General features: G+C 34.8%; 1 protein-coding gene across 3 annotated transcripts in view; it reads right to left on the bottom strand.

Annotated features, from left to right (window-relative positions):
* Positions 1–22,734, bottom strand: part of PTPN4 (protein tyrosine phosphatase non-receptor type 4) — a 114,802-nt gene that overhangs the window by 38,389 nt on the left and 53,679 nt on the right. For all 3 annotated transcript variants that reach the window (XR_001522772.3, XM_015634624.3, XM_015634625.2), the window contains exons 4-12: positions 22,558–22,600; positions 22,383–22,461; positions 18,640–18,684; positions 18,346–18,398; positions 16,272–16,392; positions 15,122–15,209; positions 14,124–14,212; positions 8,670–8,733; positions 2,286–2,458 (exon numbers count right to left, since the gene is read on the bottom strand). Coding sequence is in view for 2 of the 3 variants with exons in the window: in XM_015634624.3 (XP_015490110.1) it covers positions 2,286–2,458; positions 8,670–8,733; positions 14,124–14,212; positions 15,122–15,209; positions 16,272–16,392; positions 18,346–18,398; positions 18,640–18,684; positions 22,383–22,461; positions 22,558–22,600 (755 nt within the window). In the remaining variant the exon portion in view is untranslated. The remainder of the gene's footprint in view (positions 1–2,285; positions 2,459–8,669; positions 8,734–14,123; positions 14,213–15,121; positions 15,210–16,271; positions 16,393–18,345; positions 18,399–18,639; positions 18,685–22,382; positions 22,462–22,557; positions 22,601–22,734) is intronic.

The raw sequence follows: 22,734 nt of genomic DNA, 5'->3' as shown, positions 1-22,734 counted from the left end.
AGCTAAATTGATGGGGTTACAAATTTTTAACTTCAACAAGCAGTAAGCTGGCTGTATTTGTCTCCATTCCTTTCCAGTAACTCTGTCATTGTATTTGTCCTTCTATAACTTCTAATAATAACTGATTTAAGGTTTTCAGAGAATTATGTTACTGCTCTTCTTTCTTTCTGTGTAATTTATATTGCATTTTTGGACACTGAGCTTGATCTATTACTTTATTGCCTACTCACCCCTCATTGTGCAATACCACCAAAACTTTCTACTGTTGACTTCAGATTTTTCTAGAAGACTTTGTATCACTTCAGTGGTAATTTCCTCCCTCGTGAAGAGCCTACTTGTTTGCCATTTGGTTAAAAGAAACGCTAATACACAGTAAAACACTTCCATGTTTTTTCATGAGTATTTGGTGAGGAATACTACAAGAACTACTTTGAAAAATCCAACAACAGTCTAAAGAAGTCACCTTTGCATCCCTCTTGGAAGCTTTAAAAAAAACAACCTCCAAAAACCTCCAAAAACCAATCTCGCTTTAACATTTGATGCATAGAAGTATTTTAGACCAATGGAAATAGCTTATGTAACAATTTAATTGTTGAACAATTTCATGTCCCGAATTTCTTTCAGAAGTGGAGATAATTCTGTTTAAACCTGTCAGTTATGTATTTTGCTGACTACTTTTGATCATACAAATGTTGGCTGGAAGTCTCTAGTCCAATCTCCTGCTAAGACTAGGTCACCTCTGGCCATGGCTTTGTCTATGTGACTTCTGAAAGCCTTCACTAAGAGGAGCCACAGCCAGTCCACATAACTTGCTCTGGCAACACAGTTCTGAAAAAAACCAGATACTTTCCTTCATGTCCAGCTTGACAGAAGGATCTTCAAGATCTTCAAGAATCTTCACCTGCCTGCTACCAGCACCTTTGGGTCCATCAGTACTGACATTACCCTTGAAGTAGCTTCAGGATTCTACTTAATTCCCCTTTAGCTTCCTCTTCATCAGATTAAACAAGCCTAGAGCCCTCAACCTCTCTCTGTGTGCCATGTTACTCCTGCTACGCTGCCTCTCAACAAGCTCTCAAACTACTTGCAGAAATTCCAGCCTTTTGGCTGTTTCAGCAACTTTAATGACCTTCTTTATTTTTATGCAGTTTCCCTTTTCATCTTATGTTAACTTAAGTTGGATGTCATCATCAAAGAACTATTCTGTAATAGTAACCACAATGATTCCGATTCAAAATCCTTACAGAAATGAAAAAGCTCCCTGAAATTCTCTACTGCAACATTGAGTCAAGTCTCAAATACTGTTCAGTATCATTTCTCAATTGGGTACTGTGAATGCTGGTCAAAAAACAGATGCTATAAACGGTTAGCCACTGAATTACTTTCCTTTTTATACATTTATGCAATTCACAAGTGTGACAGAAATAGCCTGTTATTGTGTTTTCTAGCTTTTCATCATGTCCCTTTGTACGTCACAGACACTAATGCCATTCTAGATGGATGATTAGTAGTAGCTCTGTTATTCTCTGTTTCAGGCACAATTTAAACCACTGGCATTCTGCATTACTTGCAGAGACAGTTAATTCAGTCACTGAACAGATTTTTTTTTTTTTTTTTAAATAAAAAGTATAAACCAGCAAAACCCAGCACCACCCACTCCAGCATTACAGGGATTATAGTTATTGCACAGTCATTCTGTGCATCTCCAAATTTCTTGCCTATTATTGTAAGTTCATCCTTCAAGGTTATAGATTTAATTTCCTCCTCATTTAATAAAGTTCTGGTTTTGATACAAAACATGTATGTCCTTGTTTTCACCTAATTCCTATTTGTATACATGTAGGTAAGTGGGCTTTACATGTACAAGCTTCTTTTCAGCAATTTGTATGTGGTATTTATTTAGGTCTGTTTTGTTGCTGTTCCTGCATGCAGTATCTGAGACTCAACAGTTTTCAAAAACACCAGGTCAAAGACTCTGAGGTTTTGAGACAACATTTTTAAGATAAACATAACCTAGCAGGCGAACAGGCCAAAAATGCAGCTTGGGAGACAATCTCAGAGCACTAGTGCAGTAACAACTACTAAAATTAATATAATAGTCTTTTCAAGCTATCTTAAAAAAATTACTGATATTTGAATCTTAGGCCAACAGGGAAGGGGAACAGTAGCAGGATTCAAAACCTACTTGAACTGCATTTTAATATAGATTCTAGATAATTCCCTGTTTATTGATGAGCTGCCTACTCACTCATATTCTTTCCCATATATTTCAAATCAGCACTTACCAGTACCGGAACTTGGAACCCAAAGTGAAATAATGTGCAAAAAAGTTCTTCTGGGGTGGGAGTGGTCTGTCCAAACGGAAGAAGGTGTGATGCTCAACACAAGCTTTCCACAAATTCTTACATGCTCGGTAATTCACCATGTTGAATCCCAGTAATGTTTCTCTAGATTCATGCTAAAAAATGAGGAAAATGTATTTCAGATAAGAGTTATTTGAAGTTATTTTTGAAACTAATATGAATATTGTCAGCATTGGTATTTTTTTTAAAATCAGGCTTTTTGAAGTGGTACTCTAATTTTCTATTAACTTTATGTACAACAAACTCTTTTAAAATACCTTTACAAGTTTTTTAAAGAATTTTTTAGTTCCTCTGGGTTGTTTTTTGTTGTTTTTTTTTTTAAAGAGCCTGCTCAAAGGTTTACAGTCTGTTTAATTATACAGAAACAAGTCTAAAAGGTATGACCCAAACTACATGAAAAGAATTCCATGATTTGGGAGCTCAAAGACAATGCGCCTCTCTGTTCAAAACTACAATTAAGATGAGGAATTGTTGTGCACTTGTGGTAGTTGGAGATTGGGAACAGGTATTGATCTCAACAGCAACTGACAGTTCCTACTTTTAACTGATTAATTAGATTCCTGGGAAATGCAAGAAGCAAAATGGCAAAGCAAGCTAAGCTATTCTGCCTATTGAGAGAACTTGATAACAACTTCTGTAGGTCCCAAATTGTCAGCAGCATTCTTCTTTCTCTTCACAGTACTAAGTTCTCCCCAACATTTTGCACACCTTAACTGATTTCACTTAGTAGTAAAGTCTTTTTCCAAGTTAAGCTACTGTTGGTCTGCTCATATTCAGATCTGCTGAGAAACCAAGGCAGAGAGACCTGCAATTCTTCCCCCAGTGTTGTATTCAGGAACAACAGTATTTTCAGCCACAGGACAAATTCAGGGGAAAATAAGGTGGATTTAAAACAAACAGCAAATTCTAAGTCTTTATTAATGAAATTTAAGAAATTATATCCAAGAAATGAAATCCTGATATTTTAATTCAATTACAAAGATTACTTATATCTCTGTTTTTAATTTCCAAGTGCTGCCAACTGTTCCCCATACTTTCTAGACATGTGAACGGAACCATTTAAAAATAAAAAATCAAAAACAAAATAACAGAAATTAAGTCCATTACCTATGCAGTTATAAAAGGCTTTATCAACAATATAAAAGTCAAACAATATAAACAAGGTAGATTACTATTCTGTAAGAGAGCAACTACATGTAATTATGGACTGCCTTCATCTGGATGCAGTAAAGGATGAAACAGCTAAGATTTTAGATTCTAACAACAAGCAATCATGATGTAGCAAATTTTCATGTTCTGTCAACCTTTTAAACAGTTGGAAAAGAAAATTTGAAAAGTTATATGAGGTGGTGATCATGCATTTTAATGTCAGTCAAAGTATTATAATTATGGTTTGTGGAAAAAAATATAACCTGCTGTTTCCCCTAGTTTGTATTCCAGAAAATGAGCTGATCTGAATCTCATGCCACCATCTGATCAGTAGATCAGACAAGAAGCATGAAGGAGGAGCTGGTATGGCAGCATGAGAAGGAACTGCAGCAAGATCAACTTAATTGTAATGCGAGACAGCACTTTCACAGGAACTTGGTGTGCTAGAGCTTTAAAGGTACCTTAACAATAGTTCTATTCATAGCTTTTAAAGCTTTCATTGCAGTGCAGGGAGAACTCATCCTCAAACCCTACCCTTCATCTCAATTACAGCTAGGGAATATTGTTTAAGGTAAAGAATAATATATGATATTGGCTAAGTACACTCATTCCTTCCCTATTCACCCTTGAAGGTTCTGTAATATTCTAACATAACTTGGGCACTTGAAATTCATCTTAGCTGATGATTCTGGGGTGCAAGATCTGGTTCCATGGCTAGATTTAGAATAAGGTTGCTCCTGTATTCCTTGGAAACAGCAGCCTTGAATCAATGTGGGCACAGCACATAGACCCCAAGCTAACATTTGTAATATCCAGAGTACTTCAGCTGAAAGCACATAAAGTAACAGGACATATAACAGTTATACTGCAGCCCTGCAGCCCATGGAATGCTTTTACATCACAAGGTTCCAGCAAGATGTAGAATGCTTTATGGTCTGATAACGACATGCAGGCATTTCAGGGGGTTATGTCTGTTGAGATCAGTGTTAGAAAATTACCTCAGAGAGTCACAGCAGGATTCTGCTGCAAAATTATTATCTTACTAATTTTGTCAGTAGTTTTTATTAAACAGAGGAAAACAGTCTGCTTGCTACAGACAGGAAGAATGAAGCAGCTGAGATGCAATACTGGTAATGAAGCTCTGGGCCCCAGCACAAAACTACAGTAAGACAAATAGAGGTAGGGTATAGTCAAGTCCAAGTCATCTTTGTGATTCCTATTATTAAAAATGCAAACCCAACAAAAATCAGACTGGATATTGGTGCTCACACAGAACAGCTCAGTACTTGAATAAGTACCTTGAGTGGGGCCATTCATTCACACCCACCTTTGCCTGCCTTGAAACAGTGACTCCAAAGCAGATCTCTTGCTGCTCAGGAAAGAAACTGGGTTATAAAACTTACTCTCTAACGAGACCTTTTTTACTTTGGCTAAACAAGGAAAAGCCCCAGAAAAAAAGCAAAATTCCCTATCCCATCTCAGAGAGAGAAAAAGACTTGTGCTTTACAATGGCAGATGCTCCCCATACTCAACATCTTCCAGAAACAGTGAGCAAAAGTCCTGTGAAAGCTTAAATGCAGCACAGATACTTCTGCCAGCAGCGTTTGCTCTTCACAAAAAAAAGGCAACGCACAAACTTTGATAGGATTAGGCAGCAATCAAGTAGGCATTTAATGAATGCCAGTGCCACTTAAGATCAAGTATGCACTTGGGCAGATAAGCCTATGCCTCACCTTGTGATTTTAGACCAAGCTCTTTCTAAAAGTCTGTCAAAAAAAGTCAGGCAAAATTCAAAGCACAGACTTCAGATACATAATCAATAATAAAAAAATAAAATCAATTATCTTGGCCACTCACTGAAACCAGGTTTCCATTATGCCCAGAAACCAATCATATTGTTTAGTTCCAGAATCAAGTAATTTTTCAATGGACATCTGGCCTCTAAAAGAGCAGGAGAAAATTTGAAGTTTCTTTGGCTGTCGAAGAACCAAGATCACAAAAACATGCTGGATGGCATTAAAAGCTTGATGCTGGCTATTGATATTACTACAGCCAAGAGTGCAACTAAATAAAACCACAGAAGTTTAAGGAAACATCTAGAAAAACTAAGCTACTGAATTATTCTCGAACAGCTTCAACACATGTAAGTGAAGCAGCATACAGAGCAGGCACAACAATGTAAGGTACAGAGGAAAAACCTGCTACTGAAGTAATGGCTCAGGGGGCTTCTAATGTTGGATTAAAAAGTTCTACATAAAACATACTTTTCCCCATTAAAAAAAAAAAAAAAAAAAGGAAAAAAAAAAAATCTGCTCCAGTGGATATATGCTCCAGCCATATGATTGTCAGAATACTCCACCAGCTTCTACTCAAGATTGCTTTATACTACTACTGGAAAATGACTGTGACATTCAACTGCTTCATCTTACTTTATTTAAGTGATTTATTTAAACACAGATATAATCTAATGAAAGTAGGCAAATAATTCTTTACTTATGTTGATGCCTTTAAGCTGTGCCAAGTCAGCGAATAAATTTAATAGGCGATTACAAGATAAGGCACTTGCACTTTTGAGGACAGTTGCAATTAAAAGCTCTCAACACTTATTAGCAGTATTTGAAAAATATCTTTTTAGGATTACATAAATGTGTATGTAGCCTAGTTGGGAAAAAATAAAACCAGTGGAAAATTCCTTTCCCAAGTCCGCTAACTTAATATTCTACAGCATCTCAGCTTTGCATTCAAATAAATGTGGTTTCTCAGATGTACAATTTGTTATATATTTACACACCCGTTTGAAACACATCATCAGCATACCATGAATGTATTTCCCCTGCCATATTGTAAATAGGTGATTTAAAACATGCACTCAAAGCACTAGACCAGAGATATTTTACATACCAAATGTGCAATCACTGAGTCACTTCACCTAGTTTCTGCTGCCTAAAGAGAGTCATTTAGGCTCCCTTTATTGTTAATGGGAGCAAAAACAAAAGCAAAAGGAAGAATATATCACCAGAGAGCAACTTAATCCATCCTAAAATGTACTTCCTGCTCATGCAAGATGTTTCAGCCTTTGCACGTATGTATGTGATTATTACAGAGGAAGTCTAAGGATGAACTATGGTGAGCCAAGTATCATGAAACAGAAAATATGTTCTTTTAACCTAACTTTAACTGAATATAGGTGAGATGAATCTTATCCTACAAATCTAGTCAGGGAAAGTAACTCTGGAAACAATAATTTTAATATTAACTGTGATTAAGAAATTAGTTTAAGTATGATTTCTTTGGAAGCCAAATTTGAGCTTTGATCTTAAGATATTCATGACTTGGAACGAATGAAAATTAAGTTCTTGCCACCAGTTTTCATCTGATACACAGAGTTTAAAGAAAAACACTACAAGGCTTTGTAATTTGTTGGCTTGGATAAGATGTCTCAGAAGAGAAATTACATTAATTATATAAACTACATTCTCATGCAAGTAACAATCTGTAGAGTATTAAAAAGCAACAGAGAAACAAGAGGAGAAAGCTATCTTTGTATTACCTTCTATTATAAGGAGATTTCTGCAGAAAATAGAAGAAATGCTCAAGTACACAGTACCTAATCCTATTTTATATCTAGGTCTATTTTATATCTTAATATCTTTATATCTTAATCTTTAAGGTCCTGAACTCTGCTACCACAGCATTTTCATCTAATTCTGATTTAGAAAACAACTGAAGTTCATAATGTCTGAATTAAAAAAAAAACAAACAAATTCTCATCTCACATGCAAGATGTGAGAACTGCAACTGTAATGGAAGTTATACACACTGGTATCAAAACAAAATTTGACATTAGCCTGCCTTTGAGAACAAGCCCATAGCTCCAGTGGGGTTTTACAAAAATGCTGTGTCACCCCAATACAACACTCCCCCCTCCACCTTTTTTGTATCACCACTTTTCTGTTCATGTTGCGTGATGTCTGCTCACATTGACATTCCGATTCACTTCATGATTTTAAAGGATCTGCTTTTAAGATACACCTGTATGACTCCTGTTTTCAGCACTAGTACCAGTCACCAGGCATTGGCCTGACCTGACAGAACAGGTGTTTCTCTTGTTTAACCATATTGTCCCAAAATCTGGTACAGCCCTATAGTACTCACGATGCATTTATGCCTAGAGTCACCTTTATGTCTAGTCTGTAACTCTGCATTTCAGGTCTTCAAATCATAGAACATTAAGGGTTGGAAGAGACCTTGAAGATCATTTAATACCAACCCACCTGCCATGGGCAGGGATACCTCCCATCAGGCCAGTTCATTCAACCTTGCCTTGAACACTACCAGGGCTAGGGCACCCACAACCTGCTTCAGTGTCTTACCACCTTCATACACAGTAAATCCTTTCAGATGTCAGAACTGCACAAAACCTCTTAAATAATAAGACAAGTTAATCATGTAGTCATATTTTTAATAAACTCCTCCATCTTTCCCCAGTGCTATGTCTGTGATCTTTCAAGAAGCTCATCTTTCAGGGGCAGAGAACAATCCATTTCTGGTTGAATTAAATGCACAATGGTCCTGTGGTGCCTCGTGGGGTAGCAAACACACTCCTCAAGCAGTGAAACATTCAGCTCCAACCTTTTCCATGAGAAATTCAGGAGTAGGCATAAAAATTTATCATATGTAATTTAGAACTACAAAGGAATTCTTGTCTCTTCTGTTTAAAAAGCAAAGTCATCATGTATTACCAAATCTGAATAATACAAATCAACATGTTTATCAAACATTAATTTACAAGCATATATACAACTGAAGCAGCATTAAGCACTACCTTTAGTTTTAGTTTGATTTTTATGAAATTTAAATTTAATATTGATTTACTTTCAACCTTTTCCACGTTTATCTTACACATAAACAAGTTACATTACCTGCATACAAATGCAGAACTAACAGTATCTAAAATATAAGGCAAATCAAATTAAAAAGAAAACTTATAAAGCATTGTAATGGTCTATTTGAAACATGAAACAGCAAGAATGTTGGTGAAGCTGGACTTTTAATTGCAGACAAAACCAAGAATCAACATAGTATCAGTCAGTATAATGCAGACATGCAGTAGAAGAAATTTCATTGCTTTCAGGTCAAATTTAAGACAGTACTCACCAATTCTTTCCTAAGTTGAATAAAAAACTGCTTGCACTTGAAAGAAATTTTTACAATCTTCAACCTAAATGAAAAATAAAACCACAATATTAAAACATTTCATATACTGAATCATGGCTAACAGCTTAAACACATCTACTGAATATATACTTTCTAGAGAGAACAGGTTTCATTTCCATGGACACAACATAAGATGTCAAAGATGATATGAAATAGTTTATACAGTTTGAAATTTATCAACTGTGTATTTACGTTATCCATCAAATTTACTTGTTTACATCCTAAACCTAAGGCAGTTGCTAATTTTGGTATCTTTTCCCTATTCCAAAGCCCAAAGAGCTTCTCTATCCCTAGGTCATTCCAGGCAGATGTTCTCTTTTCTGAGGCTGCTTTCACTTATCTCTTAGAATATGAAAAAATCCTTTGAACTTCACCTGATCACTGAAAGACATTCTTTTTGTATATTCTTACTTGTCTTTAAATATAACCAGAACTTGTTTTAGTAAAATAGCTAAGATAATATGCAAGCACAAAGACAGGACTCACAACCTTAAAAAAATTGATCACACTATTAGGAGGAAAAAAGTATTTACAGTATCACATGACAGGGAAAAATCTGCCTACAGAAGTGTTCTCCTTTCAGGTCATCTATAAACGTATGAAATACTGATATGAAATACACAGTAATTCCAGACTCTTTTGTATGGTCACTCTAATAGTTATACAAAATGGGAAAAGACAGGCTGTATTTTCATAATTATTTTCTAAGAAATTTAGTATTAGGACAGTCCATGTATTTTATTAAATATACAGGAGTATCACTTTGGTCAAGAAAAAAGTGAGGTTCAAATTGTAAAAAGAAAAACATATAACTTTTGTTACTTGAAAAATGAACAACTGATACAATACTGCAAACTGACTGGAATTACTACTTGCATATTTATCACTTGCTGAATAAAAAACCCTTTAGAGCAGGAAGGATGAGAAGTAAAACATTAACAGACACCCAAGTTGGATATCTATATATAGAAATTCTCCTCTCAATTAAATCAAATAAAAATATTTTTCTTCAGGGGATTATTCAGAGCAGGAATGTCCTAATTTGTCAGGAGAGTCATTATCTGCAGTAGCATAAAGACACTCTGTGAACATTAGTGTTTAAATTATGCTTATTTACATCTTTTCCCATTTCTTTTTTCCTTCCCAGCCTTACCATTAGTTTAAGAGTTAACAATTTTAAAAAAGCAACAAAAAACAGCAGCAATAACTGTCCTATTTGTTAGGGGGGGTTTTTTTGGGTTTTTTTTTAATTCATCACAAATTCTTGCTATCAGAGTTAGTTTCTCAAGGATTTGAAACTTAAAGGGGAGTTACATATTATCTACTGAAATCTAATTATTCCCTTGGCAATGCATCAATCTTCTTAGAACCTCCTGCGACAAAAAAACTGCTTAAGGGTAATGTAGGATGGATCTTATATTTGGATAATACGGGCTAGGATATACACTATTAATAATACTGATTATTAATAGTCCAACTGTGGAAAAAACAGGGAAAAAATTTAGACTATTTAGACTGCAGTTAATCAACAAGTATGTTATTACTAATTTTTCTAACATTTTGGTGTACAGTGAAATTAAAAGAACATTTTAATATATACCTTCTCAAAAAACTGAGCTCCATACACTTTGCAACATATCAGATTTACTTAGCAATTATTCTGTTTATAAAAACATTTACTGTCTCTCACTCTTTGGAATTTCCTCTTCTGCTAAAGAAATTACTGCCCTTAGTGATTTACTAAATCACTACTAAAGAGAATAAGAAGAACACATAATGATTTTTAATCTCATCCCATAATTTAGGCTCAGAGTGAGGTCAGCTGACTTTTAAGCCTGCAACCATTTGGATCAGACTCAAAGCTGTAACATCAGCCAATAAGGTCTAACTCAACTCAAAAGAGTCACCATTCAAGTACAAAGAAAAGACAGAAAAGACTCAGCAAAATTGATTCCCAGTTATTTTAAAAAAATACAGCAGATAAGAGAGTTCCTATGCACTGCTAATATCCTGTTAGGCACTGAATGAGTATATCCATACTCAGCCCAAAGAATAGCTGTGTCTGCCTATGTTTCCTTTCTCTGACTGTTGTCAATGCCACATATCCAAGGAAAGCATAAGAACAGGCAGACATCATTATTATTTTCCTGCTATAATTTTCCCATTCACAGTCACCTCAGACATCCTGAATAATAAAATATATTTTTTAAATGAAGAGATATTTGAAATCCTAGTCTAAAATGTTGATTGTACTGAAACATGTGGAAGGAGTCTCACGATACCAAGCCCTGCTTCTCACAAGAGCTTTGCCAGCCCAACCCTTGGGAGGGTGGGAAGGCAGGACATGAGCAATCCAGCAAATTTCTTGAGCAAGACCTCTTTGACACATGTTCTGGACCAGACACCCAGGGAAGATGCTCCTGGTAGCCCAACTCACAAGAAAGGATTGTCCAGATTTAGTAGCCAAAGACAAACTCAGCTCCAGCAGCTGTGAGATGGCAAAGCTAACGATCTTAAAGGAAGTGGAGGGATGTAGCAGACTAAACCATGGGCTCAGGAGAGGGAACTCCAGTTTGTTCAGAGCAGTGGTGGGCAAAATCCCATAGAAGCTGCATTTGGGTCACAGGAACAGAGGAGAGGTAGTCTTAAAGAACAATCTTCTCAATCCAGAACAATCCTCATGTGCTGGAAAACATGCAAGCATGAGAAGAGGCCAGCCAAAATGCACTCAGAACTGCTGACTGGGCTTAAACACAATAGGAAGTGTACAAGATGTGTAAGCAGGATCAGATGACCAAGGAGAAACACAGTACCACCTCATTATTCAGGGGTAAAGCTAGGAAATCCACAGCACAATTGCAGCTGCAACTGGCACTGGATGCAAAGGCAACAAAACTTTCCAGAGATACATCAACCACAAACAACAGGCTAAGGAAAGCATGTTTCCAACTGCTGAACAGGTGGTCCAGTAACAAAGCAAAGGCTGACATACTCCATGATCTTCTCACTTGGTCTTCAATCTCCTCGGATTCCCAGGTCTCTGTGCCTGGTAGCAAAGTCTAGGGAAAGGAAGAATTATATACAATATAGGAAGATCAAGTTAGGACACACGGGATAAAAGGCAGTGTCCTTTGTTTTCCCCTATTCCTCACTTGTCTTCCCCCTGTTTGATTTCTCCCCACGATCAAAAGGTTCATAATGAGCAATTTAGATAGAATATCAAATTAAGAGTGAGAGAGCAAAGACATTTTACTTGGTTCTTCTCTAAGCAATACAGTTAAATCTTAATTTCCGCCCACATACATGCATTTCTATCCTCTCACTTGTATCAAAAAACAGGAGTACTGAAAAACAGGTATCCAAATATCTACTATACCCGTAAAGCACTAGGAAGATGTTACACAGCTCTGGTTGCATAGGAGTAAGAATAAGTGGAAGAAAAAAGAAGTATCAGTACTAGTGGCACAAGAGCAGCAGCATGATTATGGATAGAAAGAAAGGGTAATAGATCTATTATTGAGCTATATTGTGGAAACTGGTATTTCAGATTACTACTCATAACAAAAGAAATCCTCTAACAGGGTGAAAGGAGGAAGGGTGGCTCTTTTTTCTTTTTTTTTGTAAAGACCAATTATGTTGGTAACTATAGTCTCCACAGCAAGAAATTAATATCCCTGGTGTCAGCTGATATGGTTGAATACAAAGAAGAACTGTTTAGGTAATTACACACACAAAAAAAACCACACTAAGAATTTAGATCTCCATCCCTGGCATGCAAACAGTATGAAGCAGAACTCACAGAAACCTCCAACTTCCATTAGGGACATGTAGCTTAATTATGACTTCGATTGCACATACTCAGTAATTTACCAATGTGCTTTACAGAACCTATTTCTACTATTGCTGTTTTCCCAAAAAAAACAGCAGTAAAATCAGACTGAAATAAAACGCTCCTGATTATTACAGCATTCCATTTATAAAGCAGCCTTAGCCCAGAAATGGCTCCAACATCTCAAAACTCTCACCTCATGAAGGATAACTTTCCTGAAATGTGCCACTATTATGAGGGCAGGTCTGACTGACTGGTACAGTAGTTTCAGGTTTATCATTGCAAGATCCAGTTTTAATTTACCCAGTAACCACAAAGACTGTAAATTTACATGCTTTGTAATTGTCTCAGACTTACCTTTCTTCAAATGCATACAGGTAAAACATTCACCACATTCAGTTGTACTGGCTGATAACAGCAGATAACACTTTGATATAGATTTGTTTTTTCTTTCTCTATCAAAATCAACTAAAATTTGACCAATTCACTGTTTCTCAGCTTGGCAAACCATGAAATATGTAACATCCTACAATGAACCTTGAGACTAAGCTTAGCACAGAAAACCAGAATATCTCAGAAATTCACTGGCTTGCAGAAAAGATCAAGCACACATCAGCAGCAAACAAAAATGCAAAATCAGTAGCAAATGAACAGTTCTGATAATTTCTTTAGAACGAACAGCTTTTGTGCCTGGTGAGCTAATGTCTGTTATGATAATCTTATATGACTGATTTCACCCACTCAGAATGCAGCTATAGCAACTCAGCAACACAAGTAATAAGGCAGTCAAAGCAGATTCCAAACTGGTAAATTAAACCAAAGGAAGGTTACTTCTGCGGGAACTCAGAGGCATTTCCAGAAAGGTGACATAACTTCTGCAGAGCACCACAGAGGTTATAGAGCACATCTAAAGAGCACTACAGAAGTCACGGTACAAAATAGGATTTCTCAGAGATCTTTCCTAATCTTATATGAATGAAGAACAGGATCCCAACTTAAGCAGACTGATAAATAAGGTAGGTTATTTAATGGGAATAATTCCATCTTTACAGAACAGCTTTAAAACTATTTCAGTTAAGAGGAGTGAATTACAGCATTTTGTGCAGCAAAGGCACATTTTTTGAAATGAAAATGGTTATTACAGATGAAGAGATCCATTATTTACAAGTACCGTAACTACATTAAATTTCAAATAAACAGTACAATTAATTTATAGGTCACAAAGCAGGTAAGAGCAGTCAATATCCAAGTTAATATTTTTCAATTCAGCTGTCTCTTTAAAAACTGTAAACTAGACCATCACACTGGCCCTGACTATAAAATTAATTAAATGTAAAGTATGTTTACAAACTCCTGAAGAAAAAGAGTATTGAAATTCATCGTTTCATTAGAATTTCAAAGTTGTTTAACAGCACAGCATGCAGACCAGGACAAAACTGCACCAGAAAATTCTCCATAAGCTAAATAATTTTAACATGATGCAATGCAATTTAAGTTTCAGTCCTTTTAAGAGTGGTAAAAATATTTTAAAATAGCAAATAAAAACATTAAACAGCTGTCCTTACCATTGAAAGGTGTTAATTCGTACTCTGTTCTTAAAAATTAGTATTCCACCTGACATCACTCCAATCATTATTTCATTGTTACTCTGATCCTTTAAAAAAAAAGAGAAAATTACTTAAGAACAGTAAAAATATCTTTTGAAACCTCATACATATTCATTCTCATCTCTGTCTAAATACACAAACTAATGAGGAAGAAAATGTGTTTTAATAAGACAAATAAGAAATTAAATTATTCCCTCCTATTTAGGACAAACTTGAATGTTTGCTCTGAGCTCCTTATAAGCTACCACAAAGTTTTAATTTCTCAAGTTAGATCTTCCGTCTTTCACCAACTTTGAAGAAATAAATATGAGAGTATTCTGGTTTATTAAGAATAGCAGCACTAATAGATTGTCTTGGCATTTGCTACACTAAAAGCAACATCAATTCCTACCGAAAAGAAAATGCAACCTCAGAACACAGAGAGGAGAGATCTTAAACCAAACAATATTGTAAGCATATTTAAATAGCACATTTTTCTTGAAATACCTTTGAATTCTAATCAAGAACCAGGTACAGAACTCTCAATATGTGTGCAATAGCAGTAGATACAGTGAGCAGTTGAGTGGGGTACATTTCAAATTCTATTCCAACTTTCTAGTTGGAACCAAATTAAATATTTTCAAAGCTGACAGATCCTTACAGATCAAATGTACATTCAACAAGCACATTTTTCTTATTCACCAGTAGCCAACTGAACTGGCATTCAAGGCAACAAAGCTCAACCTGATTAACACACAGATAACTAAGCACAAATTTAAGCAATACCCGCACTAGAGTGAAACAGCAGATATTCAATCGGTGAATCCTAGTTATGCACCTAATAAGATAATTTTCTTTCTTTTATTTTCTCTTGTAAGCAAAAGCCAGGAAAGCTCACTAAAAAGAAAAGTGTATTTTTTTCATAAATCTGAGAGGAATACATTTTTACATTGCAACACTAGTTCATCCAAACTTACCCTTGCATAGTGCAATTCAACTCCATAAAGGTCTAAGGTACGTGCTGTATTGAGATAATTGAACTCTGCTTCTGCAGGAGACAACCCTCTGAAAGAAAGCAGCTAAATCAGAAATGTTCTAACACAAACTCCCACATCAGGCTCCCTATGTGAGTGCAGACAGAAAATATGCATTCATTTTACTACTTCTATCCCCACCCTGAAGTTCGAATTTACTTTCTCATGATAGACTGTAACCCAAAAAAATTAACAGAAAAGAACTTATGTTTCCAAAAGAACAAAAGTCTTGACAAGAGCCCACAACACATTTTATTTTAATGCACTTTATAATTCAAGTGTTTGTAGAGCCCTAGAATAAATTAGTTTTACAATCCTGTATTTGGCATTGGTAATTTAAATTATCATCAACTCACTCAAATGTCTTTACCCTACCTAAAGAGAATTTTCGAAGCCTTTATCTGAAATTTAATGTAGCATTCCATAGTTTTGAAAGCAAACAACATGACCAGATCAAGCAAATGTTTTATAAATACTGCTTACATTTTGTTAAATTTAACTAATAAAAGGCACTTAAGTTCTAAAATATGAAGGAACCATCACTGGAAAGTATCACAATGTTACATACTGAAAAAAAAATATTTTCCATTGCTTCATTGCCTTTTCCTCTTTTTGAAAGGTCACAGACTCACACACAGGAAAGAGCAGATATTGAAGAAAAGGACTTTGTTACTTCTAAAGTAACTCTTTTACTGGTGAGAGCATCATGAAAACAAAGCCCTTATGGTCAGAACATTCCCAAAGACTGAAAAAAAATTTTAAAGGAAATCTGTCCAGCTAAGTTAATATCCTACATAATACGCACAAATACTGTTCTCAGAGAACCTTTAACTTAACATGTTCATTATTTCACTAATTTAGATACAGATACTCTGTATAGACCATCAATGGTATTTATTATACAGGTATTTAATGTAAAAAAAAAAATCACATTATCTTAAAAGAAACAACCAAAACCAACCAACCAACCAAAAAACCCAACACCCACCCACCCCGAAACCTTTAAGAAAAAATACTATTTTGTTTTATATAATAGCACAGCATCAGCAGTCAGGATTTGACAAAGTCAGTATCTTCGGATGTAAATCCTTACATGTGCTGCTGATGTAATTTTGCTATTTCTTTTTCAAAGTCTTGAGGCTGGCTAGGGATGAAAGAATATTCTGAGAGGTAGCCTGGCAAGTTTTCTGAATGGTTGTAGTCTCCCAGCTCGGCTAAAATATTAAAAAGAGAGGTTATTGTTTATCACTGATGTACTTGGCATTGTGCAATGCCCCCAAATTCACACGAGTGTGCTCCCACATAATTTATGATCCACAGCAAAGAAAAATAGAGAAGACATCTGAACTCCCGATTTCCCTTCTGAATAAACAGTCACATTCTCAGTGAATATAATGGAGATTGTTTAGACAGAGCTTTGATTGTGCATTTATGAAGGAAGCTTGTAAAGTGTTTAATTTTTAACAGACAAATTAATCCATAAATGCTGTCATTACAGCTAGCACTAAGTAGGACATATATATATATATATATATATATATATAGGAGTGTATTCAATTTTTCTCTTATTATTTTACTTTTGCTTGTTTTCATGTGATTACACACTTTTCTTCTTTTAACACTACAACTGCTATTTCGTCATGAAGACCTGCAAAATCCAGCCACTCATTCTGCACCAAGATATATTCAGAAGCATTAGAAAAATATTTTTTGCACATTCAATTGTATGTGTGGAAAAAAGTACACGTACATACACCGACATCGAAACTACTCTACTTGAAACTACTAAAAAGTGTGTTTACATAATTTATAACCCTTTCCTAAAATTATAAGAAATAAATTACAATCACATTTGTCAGAAACATATATGACTCTTGCTAAAATTCTTTGAGGCTTTCTAACTACAGTAAAAAAAAAAAAATCAGCTTTTAATATCTGCAATTCATGTAACAGATCTACATAAGATGAATTCTTATCAGTGATAGATAAGAAACATGAAATGAAGAGTGGATAGATAACAGTAATATATCATGACACGGAGTCCTGGGCAGGCCTACCGGCACTGACAAGGCAGATGAAGGCACTTATGGAGCAGAAGGATGAAGAAAGGTAGGGAAGGCAGGAAAGAACTCTGGATCACTTGCATCACCACAAACAGATTCTATTTTAATAATTTAAAAACTAGAATGTTGGACCAGGTTTTATAACAGAACGCACTCCTTGCTGAAATCCAAAAGAATAGGACTGAGATCTACAATTTACATGTATTTATAAAGAATCCAGGAAGTTTATTACTAGGCACCACTTCTACAACATTTCAAAAAAAACCCATATTACATTCTTAATACCCTAAAATGTTATCAAGTTTTCATAGTTCCTGTTATCAAATACTTTTTCTCTTCTAAGACAAATCCCTATGGCATGACAGCATTTGCAGTACAATTTTCAGGCAGCTGAAGTGTGGGAGTTTTAAGAGAAACTGTTCTATTCCACTGAGCAAACCGTGCATAAAACATGAACTTGAATATTACTATATATTTTTTATGAAAATATTAACATGGACACTATTTCTCTGATATGTACAAAATATATGAAGTACTAACATAGATGTAAGTATCTTTAACAGTAGAAAAATACATGAATGTGAATGAATATATTGGATTGCTTAATTTAAGCTTATGAAGAAAAACTGAGTGAGGAAGAAAATGAAATCTCAGTTTTCAAGACTCATCTAGTCATTAGATGGTTAAAATTACCAGGATGGATATTGAACTTTCTGGCCAGATAGGACCAGAACTCCCTTTTCCACACCTATTTGGAGGCTCACTGCGTAGTTTTTAAAAATGTTTTAGTGTCTGAAGAAATACTTTTTGGTATCATTCTCAAGGCAAAAGCCACAATTTCATGCCTTAGAATACACAGGAATAAAAAAGTATTGATCTGGGGTTTTCTAACAGCATTGCTTTAAGTGTTTTTTCCATATCCAATTCAGCAAAATTGTTCTGGGGAAGGACAACCAATAAATTTCCTTAATCATGAGAAAATTAACACCATGACCACAAACACCACAATACAATGCTATATAATGTACATTCTTTAGAAACTAATCAATAAAACTTTTTATATATTTCAGTACCAACAAGTACACAAGCACTAATTATACTTACATTGAACAGCATAGGAAGCCAGAAGAGCAGCAGTATTATAAGGACAGGGCAATCTGTTTTGTTTGTAAAATGATAAATAAATAAAATTACATATTTCATATGACATTTGGCTGAAGACCCTAATCTTTTACAGCCTATGGACAAATTTGACAGGTAATTATTATAAACACTTCCACTTTCATAGACAGTGATTTATTCTTAATATGTTTTTATTTTTGCAGGCAAAATCACTCATTATTAACTTTTTCTTGACCAGATTTGCATTTAATGTTTAACACAAGAAAAATGTCTTACCTTCCAGTAAGAATGTCCTGCTTAATTTGCAAAAAGTACTGGTACCTTATTTAGAAAAGCAAACAAAAAAACACTGTAATTAAAAATAAAATTATCCCATCATTTGTCATCAATTTAATGTAATTTGCTTTCAGTTAGTGCAGAGCTAACACTTGACATTTTGCATGTTATTTCCTAAACTCTAATAGGGAAGAAATTAAACTTTGCTTAGAAAAATAATAATACAACTTGGTAAATTTAATGACTTACAGATTATGAAGTTAAACATTATATTTCACTAAAAGGCTACAAATTTCACATTCTTCCTGCTTTATACAGCAACCACAAGTTGAAGTTTGCATCTGTGTATGTGTACCCTCGTAAGAATGATTTGTACTCCAGGTAGATAGAACAAATTTATTCTGAGTATTTCATACTGCGGTGTTTTCCCTTATAGTAATTATTCTTAGTATTTTGGAGTTACATTCTTATTACAAAAGTTGTAGGTTCTATTATGTGAAACACCTCTCAATTAACTTCACTTGTGCTTCTAAAGTTTTCCTTTAATTATGATGTGAAAAAATCTTGTTTTAGAAATTCCTCTAGTTTTTCCATGTCCACTCTTTCAAGTCAGGAAGGAGATGGATATAATGAAAAGAATGGCCAAACATTTTAAAACAAAAACTATTTCCCACCAAACAGGGGCAGCAGAAACACCACGACCTAACACTCCAACAAGTCACAAAGTACAAATAAATTTCCCTCTAAATTACTTCCTTTGTTTCTCCAACAAAATCCAAATATATTGTTAATGTCTCAGAATGAATCGTTTGTTCATTCAATTTAGTTCCTTCGTATTTCACTCAGAAGTTTTAGAAAATTTGGAGCACAGTGTTTACATCCAGTGGCAATTCACACCTGCTACAAAGCTTCACTGAACTAGAGATTGCAGTGCAGTACCAAATAAGACTTATCAGGGTGGCAGGATGTTAGCAAAAGCTTAAACTTTCAGAAGAAAAACTCCTCGTAACGGAGCATAAAAGCTGCTGTAGAATTTGTCTCCACTGCCTTCTAAATTTTTTAATAGAAGAGTCAGAGAGTGGCAAATTTAAACATCATTCCTGCTTTCCTATAAATTTAAACTCTACATTATTACTATTATAATAATCATCTGGTTTCCTTTGTGTAGTTCTGATTCAAAAGCTCGGCTATACTCCTTCATTATAAACACCAACATTACTTATGAAAAACACTAAATATTAAATATTTCCTAATAACAAGTTCAACTAAGAAATTAAAGCCAAAATATATAATTTGATTACACCTAATATGACTTTTTGTAACTGTGCAGTCTTCAGAAAGTGGATTATCTACCACCCTAATGCTTCTACAAACATTTACAAATACACATAAAGAAATTCAATTATTTAGAATCTATATAACAGTAGAAAAGTAAAACATTCCATGTTTGTAAGAAAATGGAGGAAAACATTTGTGAACTGACAAGCAAATATTAGTCCATGTGCTCAACTCCTACAAAATGATCTAGAGATTCCTTAACTGATCAGAAAAGCAAGAACCTTAGTTTAAAAGGTATTAACCTCAAGAAGTTAAAACTTAAGACATTAGCCAGGCTTTAGAGACCTCAAAATACTTGAAATACTTAAAATGCATACTGAAACAAAAAAACATAGATAAAGCACATTTTTTGATTAAAAAATGCAGTAAATATAAGTTAAATTTATATGTTAAATGGATATGCTTCACATGCTTTGCTTGAGCATCTCTTCACAAATATACAGCTGCACCTCCATTTTATTTGCCTTTTTTCAGTATAAGGTTTTATTAGAAATATTTCATGGTAGTTAAAGAACATCTTGATTAAGGGACACCAAGCAGAGTTCATCTTCTGTCCACTGTTTTCAGTGAACAGTGAGGTTAATGGCTTGTTAGCCAACCACCCCAGTTTGAACACTGAAGCCTCACATATTATTGAGCAAAATGGGAAATCAATAGAAGCTTTAGCAAAGCTAAATCTAGAAAAAAGCTAGATCTGCAAAAGCCTGAACAACAGACTCCACTGAAACAACAAAGGCAGCGCTGCATTACCATGTTTTTATCTTGCTTATACAGCTATAGATAGAAAAGGCAGGACAGAATTATTGCTAATGGAGTCGTCATTAATAAGCAATTCTTCCTGTCATGAGGAGAACTAATGAAGCTTCATTCCCTCCCCAGACAAGTTCCTGAAGTGAAGCTCTCCAGCACACACTGAGCACCCGCTGACCTCTCCTGACCTGGGGCATTCAAACCTGCCTTGCTCACAGGTTTGTGAATGCGCAGAGGTCTAATAAGACACGAGCTTGCACTGAACCTTTCCCTGACATCTCTTCACACTGCTTCATACGTCAAGCCACTCCTCTGTTCTCATGGAATTTCTAAAAACTGAGCATTTTGGAACAGTCTTAGCTTCAGCCATAATTGTCACAAGTTTGGACTTCCTTTTCTTTCCCTTTTTTGAGGCGGGAATACTGATTACATGAAAGAACCCACATTTGTGACATGGTATCCTAACTTCATTCCAAAAAAGCCCATGGATAATATCTCTCTCCTTAAAATAATTCCAAATACAAATTAGTTTTCTCAGCGGCAATTAGGCCTATTAGCAAAAAAGGCAGAGCTGACCTAGATACAGGAACCATACATTATTTCTCATTTAAAATAAAATTGTGTTTATAGCTTTGTATTTAGAAAATAGCACTTCTCAAGTTTTCTCCTTTTTTATTGTTTATTTCACACTGATCAACATTTATCCTTTTTTTCATCTCCTCAGGAATATTACATATTTTCCTTTCATTCAAAAAACATGTTTTTCATTATTTTGATAGAGTAAATTGCCAAATTTTCCTAGAGTAAATATTTCAGTAAAACTAAGTCTCATCCAGGATCTCTGAGACTCATTTTAGTGAATTCTGTCTGCAGAGATATGTGCAAAATATTGTCCAAAATATGACAAATCAAAGGAAATTATAAACAAATGTGGACTCAAATTCTCACAGTTTTGGTACTTAGGTTTCAAAAGCTATCTTCAACAATTTTTTTCAATGGGGCTGACCTGTTTTCAGAATGGCCGACATCCAAAAATTCCAATCTGTCAATTCATGCCATTTATGCAGAGGGCCAGAAGTAATTAAAATATGGAAAAATTGACGCATTTCTTCAGGGACTAATTGCAATTCACAAGCCTCTGATTTAGATTCACACTGAGCATTTCTTGATAGATTTCAACACACGGCTATCAAAATAAGTCCACATGATTCAAACTACAACTACAACCACAGAGATTAATTTCATTAGTACTAAACAAAAAACTGGGGAGGAAGGTGTAAAAAACAAATGCAGAATACTCAGCAATTTTTTAGTCACAAAGAAGAACACAAGGAAGGATAGAATTAAATTTGTACTTATTGGTAAATATTGGGATTAAGTTTTTCCTCTTTTCTCTATTTTTCCTTTTCTGTTTCTACTTGGTACCATTTGCTTTGCGTAGTTACTTAGCATATAAATTCATAAGTTCACTCACAGAAGCTTTTCATTATATTGATTTGGCAGAACTGCATAGTTCATATCTGTAATTATTAGACAAAATTTAGAAGTTTGGATATACAATAAGAATGCATTAAAAGAAAATTTCCATGTTATACCTTAACAAAATTAGTGACAGTTCTAAAGAAGTATTTTATTGACAAAGCAACCAGACCTACCTTGTATATTCTTCTTGGAGCTTGTTTGGGTCACTTACAAAAAACTTAACTCTGAAGTTCAGACTGTGAGGAGATCCTCCTATGGTCAAGAAAAGTTATTTCTAATTAATCAGGGCACCCTGGAAAAATAGCATAATAACAATAGATGAATTGACGAAATACATACATTACTCACTTTTTAATTGTTTCCTGATAGGTTTGTTTGGATCCAACCACCTCTGGAAAGAGACAAATTATAACACCAACTTCAGAGAAACAAAGTACAAATCACAGCTTTATACATCAAGAAACGTTTACATTACGTTTTACTTGATCTTTTACCAAAATGCCTCACTGGCACACACAGGCTTAT

This window comes from Parus major, chromosome 7, assembly GCF_001522545.3.
Source record: "Parus major isolate Abel chromosome 7, Parus_major1.1, whole genome shotgun sequence".
NCBI classification, from domain to species: Eukaryota; Metazoa; Chordata; class Aves; order Passeriformes; family Paridae; genus Parus; species Parus major.
The sequence above is the reverse complement of the archived record's forward strand: the minus strand, read 5'-3'. Positions and strand labels throughout refer to the sequence as shown.